General features: G+C 35.0%; 1 protein-coding gene across 1 annotated transcript in view; it reads left to right on the top strand.

Annotated features, from left to right (window-relative positions):
- Positions 1 to 14,608, top strand: part of LOC115442895 (dual 3',5'-cyclic-AMP and -GMP phosphodiesterase 11) — a gene marked incomplete in the record, with an annotated part of 100,153 nt that overhangs the window by 7,185 nt on the left and 78,360 nt on the right. The window contains 1 exon segment of the mRNA XM_037443818.1: positions 11,006 to 11,051. Coding sequence (XP_037299715.1) covers positions 11,006 to 11,051 — 46 coding nt within the window.

Here is a 14,608-nt window from a genome sequence, read left to right on the forward strand (position 1 = left end):
TAGGTAATATACTTCCTAGACCTCATACTGCCCCATATTATTCCGTTTTCTCTTATATCCACCCTATGGTTGTCTGTAAGAGATTGCCTTGTGCGATGAGACTTGTACTTTTTTCCATGCAAAATTAATTGAACTTAAACATAAGAATATGCCAAATGCTTAACTCATAGCATTTTTGCAGTCATTTTTGGTTAGTTAACAAACTAATTAACCTTAGAAATGAAGAGACATCACAAAAAATAATTGTAATCTGATGGCAAATTTAAAGAATTTTCCACCTCGCTGTTTTAGAGAAGTTTTTGACTTAGAACCACAAAGTCACCTGTTTAGATCTATAATTTAAAGTAGAAAATTTAAGTCATAATTCATAGAAAATAAGTTTTCACTTTACAGCAGCATTTTCATAATTTTCGTTAAAGTTACGAAGCGGATTGTTTTTAGCAAATAAGAATAACTAATGAAAATTTGGTTGCAACAAAAAAATCATGAAGAGGCCATATACTTAAAAAATAATTTTAATTGTTCAAATCGAAAAGTCTCAAAAGTTCAGAAAAATATTGATAACTCGAAAACTATGAAAAATCGCGGAGCATACATGGGAGTGATTCGGAAACCCCATGGAGTGCTCTATCTTTAGACCTCCGCTTGACACTATTTTCTGGGACACCCTGTATATTAGTTATTCCAAAACAAAAAGGAAGACAAAATCCGTTAAAATTTCAACAACATGAACTCCTGGAACCCGATGGAAGAGTTATATGTAAAAAAAATAGAAAGATGCGCAACAATATTTAGCGATGCCATTCAGACATTTCGATGCGCGCGAAGAGTTAGCGCGTTATGCGCATTTCGTGTAAGGGCTCATTGCAATATTTGAAATTATTAAGCTGTCCTATTTCTTAAGCTATTTTATTACTAACTTGTTGCCAAACAGACGTTCCTAATTAACAGCCAATCCATCTGTGTTAAACGATATTTGCGGCGCGCATGCTGCCAATGTCTGACAGTCATGTCAAACATGAAACAATTGACAGCTATGTAAAATAAGTATTGTTGTTAAATCTTGTAAATTTTCTTACATTTTGTAATGTTCCGCTCAATTTCCTTGTTTTTTTTTTTCTTTAATACGAACATCCTAACAATAATTAACACAACGAAAAAAGATTTACCTAGTGGAATGTTCCATATGATCGAAATAAAATGATTTTTATATATTATATATAAAATAGATTTTATAAATAAGTTTCTTTTTGCTCTTATAGAATAATTGTCAAAATGAAACAATAAAACACCTTCGACTGCCTTGGTGGCGTAGTTGTACAGCATGCGCGCCACGGCAACGCTTTTAGGTCCTGGGTTCAAGTCCCGGGCCTGGTAAAGTGATATTTGGGTTTTCTCGTTAGTATCAGCCTGGAGTCTGGAGGATGTGCTGGATATGGCGATAGGCTCGCCCCTTATCACATCGGGGAACGAATCACATTTGGCGAAAAGTGGGTGCCCTAGTTGCGCCTCTGCATACCCCTTTGGGCATAAATGCGCACGCGCGTGTGTGTGTGTGTGTGTGTGTGTGTGTGTGTGTGTGTGTAAAATGCCCTATTGTGTCAGGTCTTGCAGAACACTGTTTTGCGTATCGATTGTTTTTAAAGCATGGTCAGATTATAGCACCAAATGGGCTATTGTAGTTCATCTGATGTTTAGTTAATTTCATCATCCAAAGTCATCATAATCATCATCAGCCACATAAACTCCACTGCTGAGAATAGGGCTCCTCTAAACCTGACTTGTGATAAGGGGCTGGGGGTCATTAGTTTCGCGACGTCACATGGTCAAATCTATAATATTAAAACACAAAACACGAAGTATAAACGAAAACCTTAAAAAACTATCTTATCTCTGGATATATAAGGGTTATAGGCGAATTGTCGCTTGAAGCAAGCGAGGGCTTGTTATACAATAGGGTCGCTCGTCGGCCGCATTTAACCCAAATTCCGTCCATTGCGATTTGATGTTGATTTCATAAAATATATATAACTAGTTGACCCGACAGACGTTGTCCCGTCTTAACTATGAATTCAGCGCGCATTCTGTCAATCGCTGACAGTTATTTCAAACAATTGACAGTTATATAAAAGTAATATTTCCGTCAAGTTTTCTTAAATTTTCAAATTTTTCGCGCAATTTTTTGAATTTTTTTTTTCATGAGGACTGACAATAACAAACAACAAAAAAAAATAGTGAAATCGGTCCAGCCTTTCACGCGTGATGGCGTGACCAAGGGAAATAGGGATTAATTTTTATATACATATATAATTTTGGAACTGCTGTTTTCTTTAATTCAGACCTGGGACGTCCATAAAATATAACATGTGATAAGTACGGGGGCAAGGGTCGAAAAATCATGAAATTGTGTGACGTAATTTATGGATGGCCTCTTGTAGAGTAATAATAAGGAGAGAAAGCAGTTTTTTACGCCTCCTGAAATTAAGAAGACTACTCGAGATCCAATAGAACCAAAAAGCAATCGAAGACTGTAACGTGCCTGTAATACTGTAGAGCCCAGTAGAGCCGGTCCATTCATCTATAAAAATATTATATTTCGACATGGCACTACCTATAATTTTTTAAATATCGGTCGTATAATTCTGTTCTTACTCTTGACATAATATGCTGATTTGCCAAAAGATTTTGACACTGCAAGTGTGTTTATTTGTTATGTATGGAAACATTGTGATAACACTTCATAATTATTGCTCTCGAATGCTGATGTCATAGCATTGGCCGACGAGGATAAAAAGAAGTGCATGATTGTATTACATGGTTTACATTTATTTGGACCAGTTGTAATCAGTTTTAGCGTTGTATTGTGGACTACATATAATACAAATTTTCTGACTATATTGTTTTTCCATTTGTTTCCGCTTCCTATTGTCTACAAGGCGTGTAATACATGTACATCTGAGTACATAATATTTATTGCTTATTGTGTATTGTTCTCATAGAAGTTTTTATTTGAAGATTCACAAAAGGATTTCAAAGCGCATGTTTGTTCTTGGCGGTAGCGTATTGACCGATACATTCCAAAGAAAAGAGATAACCAAAATCATATTGTATATAATTTATCCGGAGCTAAGTATAAATGATGTCGGAATTTTTGTAGTGAAATGTTAAAATAGTGATTCTGCTTAATATCTCACATTATCAAAATTGGGAAATATGTATATATTTTTCCCTAAATAAAGATAAAGGATAATTATTGAACCACTGTAATAATGCAACTGAAGTATAAGTTGAATTCTATTGTGTCAGCTAGGTTTACTTATAGTGAGCTGATGCCGAGGTAGAAATAATATAAGAAAGTGAGAAAGTTCCCTGTTGCCACACATACATAATAACCTTAGGCAGTCGAGCACCAAAGTGCTGTCAACAAAAGATATTATGTCAACATATATTCGACAAACTGATAAGTAAAATAGACTGATTTTGCTCAGATATTAACCTATATTTTCACCTGTATAATTAGTAGTTGTTTAAATGTATTTTCGTCCATAATTTAATTATTTAGCATTAGTTTAAAACTAATAAAACTGGTGACTGTCCGCCGGATCGTCCGCGTAAAACCTCGTTCCTATTATAAAAAGCTTAGACTGAGAATTGATGTAACTCTCTATTAGTGAGAGATTAGTGCGTGTATACAAATACAACCTCTTCAGTTTTATGTGCCAGTATTAATATGAATTATTTCACATTATTAAGGGCTCATCATTAACAACATTTATATTGGGAATGGTTATTTTTGCACATCAATTATGTCTAACCGCAAGCATCTATTGTTTGCATCTGCACACTAGTACAGTTTGTATCTAAATCAACGTTAACCTTTACCAATACAAACAAACGATCGCATTCCATAGCTAACATAGATATGTATTATTTAAATGTCTTTGCGCATCCTAGTCACAATAGGTTATTTTTCGCGTAAACAATGTGTAAGTAGTAATACAGTGTTATGTGGTGTAATTTATTCTTGTGCGACGTATTTTATGATCATGATCAGGTCAAATATCTTATTATAGAAACATTGTAGATTTTAATAAAATATTAATACAATCAATGCGTGTAGGTAAGTCTTAGGTTGTGACTGTTTAATTTCAGTGATAAATTTGGCTTATTGAAGGGATGTCTAAAATTTTTATTTTAGATAAATTTGTAATTTTTGAAATGAAAGCTTAAAAGTAAAAATACCTTTAGTATTAATGGTTCAACAAAAAAATCTTCATTATAATATTATCATTTTGCGATAAGGATGTGTCTTAGGCCCGTGGTATAGCTTGCCACAGAGAGGCCCTATATCAACATGTGTTGGGAGGGCCTTTTAGTCTGAACTTTTGGGTGCATGCTTAAGCTTGACGTAGGTACGAGTTAAGAAGGACCACTGAAGCTTAGAGGCCGGTTGATACGAAGGTAGCTACGTATGCCCTGCTTTTGGTCCTTCCACGAGTAAACGGTCTTGGGAAGACGTCCCATACATTTATGGCGCACGAGTTACGTGCGCAAATACGCAATGATATATGAAAATCTTTAAGAAATTAAATACAGTGTTTTTTTTTAATTTCGGATGCACGATATCAATTATATTTTAAGTGGCAATATAAACATTATAAAAATCTTAACAACTAATCTGGAAATAGGATATAAGAAATACAATTCATTTTCTTATTATATTATAAATTTAACTAGCTTTTGCCCGCCGCTCCGCCCGCGTTACTAAGTTTTTCGGGCTAAAGTATTCCATTATAAAAGTCACGCTATATATTTTCCCGGGAGCCTATATTCTTCCCAGGGTCTTAAACTGTCTCCATACCAAATTTCATCTTTATATGTTGGGTAGTTTTTGAGTTTAACACGTTCAGGCAGTCGGATGCAGCGGGGGACTTTGTTTTATAATATATTTTTGTAGAACTTTTTAAGAGGAACAATCCCGTCATACATCATTGTTGCATAACTTTAACTGTTTACGCAGCGCACGCAACGGAAGCTCTCAAAACTAATAAATTTTCCCCGTTTTTGCAACATGTTTCATTACTGCTGCGCTCCTATTGGTCATAGCTTGATGATATATAGCCTATATAGCATTTCAAAAATAAAGTGCTATCCAACACAAAAATATTTTTTCAGTTCGATCTGATAGTTCCTGAGATTAGCCATTACTGCTCCGCTCCTATTGGTAATAGCGTGACGATATATAGCCCATAGCACTCCACGAACAAAGAGCTATCCAGCACAAAAATAATTTTTCAGTTTGAACCGGTAGTTCCTGAGATTAGCCATTACTGCTCCGCTCCTATTGGTCATAGCGTGATGATATATAGCCTATAGCACTCCACGAACAAAAGGCTATCCAACGCAAAAAGAATTTTTCAGTTTGGACCGGTAGTTCCTGAGATTAGCCATTACTGCTCCGCTCCTATTAGGTATAGCGTGATGATATATAGCCTAGAGCACTCCACGAACAAAGGGCTATCCAACGCAAAAAGAATTTTTCAATTTGGACCGGTAGTTCCTGAGATTAGCCATTACTGCTCCGCTCCTATTGGGTATAGCGTGATGATATATAGCCTATAGCACTTCACGAATAAAGGGCTATCCAACGCAAAAAGAATTTTTCAGTTTGGACCGGTAGTTCCTGAGATTAGCGCGTTCAATCAAACAAACAAACAAACTCTTCAGCTTTATATAATAGTATATAGATTAGGAGTTCTAAAAAGACGGTAAGCTCGACGTGTTGCTGGGGATATCGCCCTACGTTACTAATATAGGCAGTTGGATTTGTGAATTATTATGTCACCTTTCTATGAAAACGTTACTTATAAGTGGTGCCATTTGTCTTTGAACATGTGTAGCATATAAAAGTACTTGCAAGAACTGATAGTGTTTTTTTTCGCTTAAGTTCATAATACGTTATTTTCTTGGACGTTATTTCCTCATAAAACACATTTTGGTAATCTTTGTAGGTACAAAAAAATATCAACGGCAAGAGTTTAAATTTCAATATTTTCAACTATAGTAAACTATGTACAAATTATATTATTTAGAACTTTGTTTTATTATGACTGATCCTTTCAACCTCACACATTTAGATATCTCGAACGAGAAAGTATCTACTATAAATAAATAATCTAGAGTAAACATTATTGATGACATTACCTCTTTACTGCTCGACCTGATAAGGTTTTGCAGCGATCTCATAAATAACATAAATATAATAGCGATATTGATTTATTTGAGGGAAATTGATTTATACGTCGATTAGGTATAAAGGTAGTCGGTTATGGAGACTAGCAATTCAATAGCGACTAGCAATACAGTCGCCGGCGCCGCTCTTTCATCTAGACGACTACAATTCTGCATTGTTATAATATCTCTAGCATCTCTACTTCGAGTTTGAATTTTGTTTTTTCGCGTTTCAAGTGTGATGTGTGATGTCTATGACTTGTTTTTTCTATAGTCTAGGGACTCTACGTTTTTATTTGTCCTTCTCATGCTCCATTAATGGGAAATACTTTTTATCCCATAATTTTTCTCTAAAACATATGTCATCTTACTCCTTTTTTAGCTGATTGCCTCAGGAGGGTAATTATAATTAATTAAGTGACTTGTAGCAATATTACTATGTATTAAATTTCATCGCAACTCATCTATTTGACCAGAGCATTCATGAAATGTCATATACCTATCAGTGGATGAGATTTTAAGGCTTTAGCAGACTTTCAGTGGCACTTTTTGATACACTTTACATTTAATGCAAATAATCACATGTACAAAAATCTGCAAATACAGAGAAGTGTAAATCTCCAATAATTATGTCTTAACTGACCGGAGACCGCGCATGGGGTTAGACACAACTCAACGTGGTATAACCACATGAGTAGAATAACTAAAAAAATATTTTGATTATCTCCTTTTTGTTCATCAGTGTTTTTAGTACAGACGGAAATATTTATTATTAGTTAGACCCTCCCTTGCTACAAATCCACTAATGAAGAGTATCATAAAACACATATTTCTTAGAGTAAGTACGACCTTATAAACATAGAAAATTATAATGATACCAATACCAGAAGTTGATAAAAAGGATACATACCCGCGTGAAATAGGAAGCGGAAACAAATAATGTACATAGAACCGGTGATTGTCTGTAAATAAATTTAATCCACGCCTTCATTTATTAACCGCCTTGTGAACAACGGCTACAGAATCCTAATTCCTAAGTGATTTTGTGGAGTGCGCAATGTAAATCAGGAATCAGTAAATCAAGTGTAACATCTCAATACGTATAGTGTCTTATATAGAAGAAAAATTTGTACCACGCTCGGAAATGGGCTTCTACTGCGTTAGAGCTTATTCTGCAATTGGCGCAGTGCAACAAGTATTAAATCTCATCCCAATGAATTGCGTCGCTTAAAGCACGGTGCTCGTATTGTAGCCTGTGTCTACGGCATGTTTATTATATTCCAGGCGACAAATAGTTTTTGATTTAATTAGGTACATTTATAATTTTGTGTCGATTTTTATGTCTATGTAGGCCTTGGGCTTACTATATTGATGCTTACACTTTACAAATGCACCAATTTGGTATGTTTTAAAACTTATACTATAGCGTAAATGAATTTATGGGCTGAGCTAGCTACAAAGGCCGGTTAATGCTGGGATACGGTGTAAACTGTCAGCTTGGCCGGTAGCGTTATATTACATTGTTAATTACAAACAACAAATACGGAGCGAAATCAATATTATTTACTTTTCTCAGTAAAGATATCGCTAAATCATCCAAATACTCTATACATTAGTAATCAAATCTTAAATACTGTTTAAATATTTATTCAAATTAATCTATACCTCTATACTATATTGTACGTACTATAAAGCTGAAAAGTTTGTTTATTTGTTTTAACGCACTAATCTCGACAAGTACTGGTTTGCAGTGCCGAAGGGTGAAATTTTACAAAAGGTAACCCGGTGTGAAAAAATTTGCGTCACTTAAGATATCGGGAGCAATTTATGGGAAAACAAAAACTAAGACAACGAATTAGTCTTGATTCGAAATCGACTAACGTTGACATACCTACTAAATTACCTATTATGCGTAAATAATTGAAACACTCATAAAATCGAATAATTAATGTAGATAATTCTCCTTCTATTGATCACAAATATAAGTACTTACCTATTAATTTGTTATAACAACAAAAGTAAGTATTAAAATTATAACCACACTACCTCTCTATAAGTATCTGTTTATTTTCAAAATAAAACTGTAAATGTAATTTCCCCTTATAGAAATAGGTATCACGGTTGCCAAACAGACCAACAGCGTGTACTTACATGATAAAATTATATAATTATACTCAATTTAATAATCAAGAAAGGTTATTCGTTAACTTTTGCTTGTATCGTGGTGCTATTTTATTTTCTTCTAACAAACATTTTGTGTCTGAAATCAAAAACTTTCAGATCTACTTCAAATATTTAACCAACTAAATACTAATATGTGAAATCACAGACTAATAATATACTTACGTAAAGGTAGACATTAAACTAATCACAAGCATTATAATACACATTTACTTGTAGTTTCTAAATAAACAAAGCGCCGGTAACTAAATATCACGGAACTATCAAAAAATAAAATGAATATGACAATTTACAAACACCGCAACTTGGTAGCATAATAAATTATGACGTTTCATGGACGTAAAAAGTGACAACTATACAAAGTCGGTTAACGTGAAGCCGAAAATTCTCGAGTTCCCTTTGCCCATATCTTGCGCACGATTCCGACAAACACTGGCATAGAAAGTCATAGAAAGTGCTGCCATCTATATTAAAAACATACTACGACACGCTTGACAGCGGTTTACCCTACGCCTGTGGCGTCACAATTTCACTTTGGTAACGGAATTTCTGGGGAACTAAATACAAGGGGCGCCATCTAATGTTATTTAAAATAAGTAATCGATATCGATTAAATTATCAAACAACGGACTACTGGCCGATAGATGTCATTATTAAGTGATCATTAATTATTGTCTATTGTCTGATATGTTTTAAATTTAAATTTTCCTATTAAATATATTGTTTAGTATCGCTAAAAACCTAAAAGGGAAGCCGGTGGGAATCGGCTTGTATGGACGCTTCGCCACTGCTGGTTTGAATTGAAAAACTATTTAAGTGTTGGAAAAATATTCCTTTTGAGAGATTTAGTTGCATGCGCTGTGTAAATGTTTAAAATTCCATACAAGCATGTATGGAATTATTCCGCTTTAAAAGTTCTCAAATATATTATAAAACATTAAAATAATAAAATGGATTTAAAATACAGTTATTTATTACTCGTAAAGTTAATGAGAAAACTAGTACCTATCGACGATTAAATATTTTTAAAATTTTAACGTTTTTAGCGGCCTCTAAATATTTTGAAATCAGATCGACTGCCTACCGACTGCTGCAGACTATCGTGCTAAGGTCCCAGGTTTGAATGCCGGGTCAATTAAAAAAAAATGTGACAGATTTTTTCTGTCTAATAATGACCCAGTCGCGCAGCTCGGAGTCAGGAAGTTGATTTTGTGATACCCTTGTACCTCGGAAAGCATGTAAAGCTGTTGATCTTGCACCTGACACTCCGGAGATTGCCTTTCACCGGACTAGAGAGTGAAGGAATAGACAGGACAGTACACCTTTGTAATGCGTACACACTTGTGCACTATAATATCTCCTGCATATCTGGCTGATATTCGTTGAGATTAGTTACCGTGGCTGAAATTCGCCTAGGATGAATTGTTTTATTTATAAAATAAAAAGAAAATCATTGCAACAGTCTTTTTGCAACACAATCGATCAAAGGTTGACCCTTTAAAAGTACTCGTATAAGAAGCATCCCAATAGCCATTTTCTTTAATTTCTAGATTGGTCAAACAAAATTAATCAGCATTTTAAAATACAATAAAAACGCCACACTTGTTTTATATTTGAGCCGAATGTAGAACGTAATTTAGATACAGACCTATACTTCAATCATTGATTTCATTGATTTGAAGTTTTATTATGTACTAGTTGACCCGACAGACGTAGTCCCGTCTTAACTATGAATTTGCAGCGCGCATTCTGCCAATCGCTGACAGTTATTTCAAACTATTGCCAGTTATATAAAATTAATATTTTCGTTAAGTTTTCTAATTTTCCGCGCAAAATTTTGAATTTTTTCTTTCAAAGGACCTTCTGACAATAACAAACACAACAAAAAAAATTGTGAAATCGGTCTAGCCGTTCACGCGTGATGTTGTGACGAAGGGGAATAGGGATTCTTTTTATATATGTATATATATATATATATATATATATATATATATATAGATATCGGTTTGTTCAAATTTACAGAAAATAAATTATAGGTACTCGTAACATTCGCATAGTTTTCACTTTTCTGTTAGGTTTTAATTAAATGAACCAAACGATAGATGTGGGACGTTAAGAGCAAATTTTAGTTACCTACGTTTGCGAACTTGATTTTTTATTTTGCAATATATAGCGAGTTGCGGAAAAATTTTTCAATATTTTATAAAATACGGGGCTAAACAAAGTCAAGCCATAAAAGTGCTTACACTTTCTTGAACTTTACTTAAAAAAGTTTCGCAGAGCTTTTACTCGCCATACAGACTTCCAATGACGTAAGTAATCAAATTATGTCCCACTGGGTCGCAGCCTATATTTTTTTAAATTCAAACAAACTCGTAATTCTGTTTCGCTATCTGTAGTCTACTTATTATAACTATGTGATGCGTATGCCCTTCCTACCATTATGTGAGTTCTCTGACAAAATCGCTATGACAGGGCGACCGATCCTTGTGTTCCTTTTTTTTAATTATTTACGGAACATTCATAATATATTATGTATTATATACATACGTACGGTGTTCACATACTGAATATATATTTTTTGTTCTTGCAGAAGATCGAGGATAAGCTGTCCAATGTATCCAATGATTCTGAGTATAGTAAGTATTTAGAACTTTTATAGTTTATAGTCTTAATGTTATGCTTAGTTTAAGGCTTAAAAGGATTGTGTGATAAAAAAGCGACGATAGCCTAGTTGGGTGTGGAACGGACTGCCGAGACGAATGTCCTCAGGTTCAATTCTCAAGGGCACACACCTCTGACTTTTCTGAAAAATCATGTGTGTATTCTTTGTGAATTTATCGTTCGCTTTAACGGTGAAGGAAAACATCGTGAGGAAACCTGCACATCTGAGAAGTTCTCTATAGGAATTTCGAAGGTGTGTGAAGTCTACCAATCCGCACTAGGCCAGCGTGGTGGACTAAGGCCCTAATCCCTCTCAGTAGTAGACGAAGCTCGTGCTCAGCAGTGGGCAAGTATATAATACAGGGTTGATATTATTATTATTATATTATGCTATACAGGGTGTCCCAGAAAATAGTGTCAAGCGGAGGTCCAGGGATAGAGCACCTTTTGGGGTATTCGAATCACTTCCATGTATGATCCGCGATTTTTCATAGATTTCGAGTTTTCAACATTATTTTAAATTTTTGAGAATTTTCAATTAAATTATTTTTTTAAACAAAAGTAGAAGGCTTCTTCGTGGTTTGTTTGTTGCAACTAAATTTTCATTAGTTGTACTTTTTTGGTAATAATGAAAATTATGAAAATGTTGGTGTAAAGTTAAAAACTTAGTTTCTATGAATTATGGCTTAAATTTCTACTTTTGTTTAAAAAAATTACATTTAATTGTTCAAATCGAAAATTATCAAAAATTCAGGAAAATATTCATAACTCGAAAACTATGAAAAATCGCGGAACATGCGGGCGATTCGGATACTGCAAGGGGTGCTCTATCTCTGGACCTGCGCTTGACACTATTTTCTGGGACGCCCTGTATATTTTAAGCTCTATTTATGCAACGATAACTCAGTTGATAGTTTTCGTGTATTTTACTCTAATATTACACCAAAACTATCTTACTCCGATTTAGCATTATGCAAATGGTAGTGCGCTGGATAAAATTTGAGTTAGAATATATGGGTGCAGCATTTAAAATTATGTTAACATTAGCGTGTATTAAACGGGAAGTGTTTGAAGTGAAATCTTCATCATTCTAATTACAGTAAAACCAGTTTCAAGACGATTTTAAAAGGGCCTTGTCAAAAACGCTTTTTAAGTGGGAAAGCGTTCTTTGAGGAATAGGGAACCTACACCGTATTATGTAGATATTTTTATGTAATTATACGTATATATTTATAAAGTTGTTAGAAAGTTATTTTAATGTATGTTACATACGAATATTTAAGTCACGATACATTATATTATTACAATTTATAAATACACTAGCTTTTGCCCGCGGCTCCGCACGCGTTATAAAGTTTTTCAGGCTAAAGTTTTCCGTTATAAAAGTAGTGGTTTCCCGGGAGCCTATGTTCTTCCCAGGGTCTCAAACTGACTCCATACCAAATTTCATCTGAATACGTTGGGTAGTTTTTGAGTTTAACACGTTCAGGCAGACAGATGCAGCGGGGGACTATGTTTTATAATATATTTTTTTACAACTTTTTAAGAGGAACAATCCCGTCATACATCATTGTTGCATAACTTTAACCGTTTAAGCAGCGCACGCAACGGAAGCTCTCAAAACTAATAAATTGTCCCCGTGTTTGCAACATGTTTCATTACTGCTCCGCTCCTATTGGTCATAGCGTGATGATATATAACTTAGAGCACTCCAAAAACAAAGGGCTATTCAACACAAAAATATTTTTTCAGTTCGAACCGGTAGTTCCTGAGATTAGCCATTACTGCTCCGCTCCTATTGGTCAAAGCGTGATGATATATAACTTAGAGCACTCCAAAAACAAAGGGCTATTCAACACAAAAATATTTTTTAGTTTGAACCGGTAGTTCCTAAGATTAGCCATTACTGCTCCGCTCCTTTTGGGTATAGCGTGATGATATATAGCCTATAGCACTCCACGAACAAAGGGCTATCCAACGCAAAAAGAATTTTTCAGTTTGGACCGGTAGTTCCTGAGATTAGCCATTACTGCTCCGCTCCTATTGGGTATAGCGTGATGATATATAGCCTATAGCACTCCACGAACAAAGGGCTATCCAACGCAAAAAGAATTTTTCAGTTTGGACTGGTAGTTCCTGAGATTAGCGCGTTCAAACAAACAAACAAACAAACAAACAAACTCTTCAGCTTTATATAATAGTACTAGCTTTTGCTCGCGGCTCCGCCCGCGTTATAAAGTTATTCAGGCTAAAGTTTTCCGTTATAAAAATAGTAGTTTCCCGGGAGCCTATGTTCTTCCCAGGGTCTCAAACTGTCTCCATACCAAATTTCATCTTAATACGTTAGGTAGTTTTTGAGTTTAACACGTTAAGGCAGACAGATGCAGCGGGGGACTTTGTTATATTATTTAGAACTTTTTAAGTGAAACAATCCCGTCATACATCATTCTTGCATAACTTTAACCGTTTACGCAGCGCAGGCAACGGAAGCTCTCAAAACTCATAATTTTCCCCGTTTTTCCAACATGTTTCATTACTGCTCCGCTCCTATTGGTCATAGCATGATGATATATAGCCTATAGCACTCCAGGAACAAAGGGCTATCCAACACAAAAAGATTTTTCAGTTCAAACCGGTAGTTCCTGAGATTAGCCATTACTGCTCCGCTCCTATTGGTCATAGCGTGATGATACATAGCTTATAGCGGTCCACAAATAAAGGGCTATCCAACACAAAACGAATTTTTCAGTTGAAACCGGTAGTTCCTGAGATTAGCCATTACTGCTCCGCTCCTATTGGGTATAGCGTGATGATATATAGCCTATAGCACTCCACGAATAAAGGGCTATCCAACGCAAAAAGAATTTTTCAGTTTGGACCGGTAGTTCCTGAGATTAGCCATTACTGCCCCGCTCCTATTGGGTATAGCGTGATGATATATAGCCTATAGCACTCCACGAATAAAGGGCTATCCAACGCAAAAAGAATTTTTCAGTTTGGACCGGTAGTTCCTGAGATTAGCCATTACTGCCCCGCTCCTATTGGGTATAGCGTGATGATATATAGCCTATAGCACTCCACGAACAAAGGGCTATCCAACGCAAAAGAATTTTTCAGTTTGGACCGGTAGTTCCTGAGATTAGCGCGTTCAAACAAACAAACAAACAAACAAACAAACAAACAAACAAACAAACAAACAAACAAACAAACTCTTCAGCTTTATATAATAGTATAGATTACTTAGAGGAAGTAATTATCTAATCTTTTTAACCAGTCAATAAAAAGTAGATCAGTCATTTAAGTTCGAGATTGTGCATAGTATGCTAAAAGAAAGCGATTTTACATTTTTGAAGCAACGTGAATTTTTCACTAGTAAAAGTATTTTTGTTGACCTGTTAGGATTGGCACGATGTAGAACGGTCGGTACGCCTTTACTTATTTTTCTACCGTGATAGTTTCTTCCTTGCAGAAAAAGTTTTATTTGGTATCGATTTAAGAAACACGAAGTCTGCTTTAAATATGATTCAAGACA

The sequence above is a fragment of the Manduca sexta genome, chromosome 27 (assembly GCF_014839805.1).
Source record: "Manduca sexta isolate Smith_Timp_Sample1 chromosome 27, JHU_Msex_v1.0, whole genome shotgun sequence".
In the NCBI taxonomy this organism is placed as follows: domain Eukaryota; kingdom Metazoa; phylum Arthropoda; class Insecta; order Lepidoptera; family Sphingidae; genus Manduca; species Manduca sexta.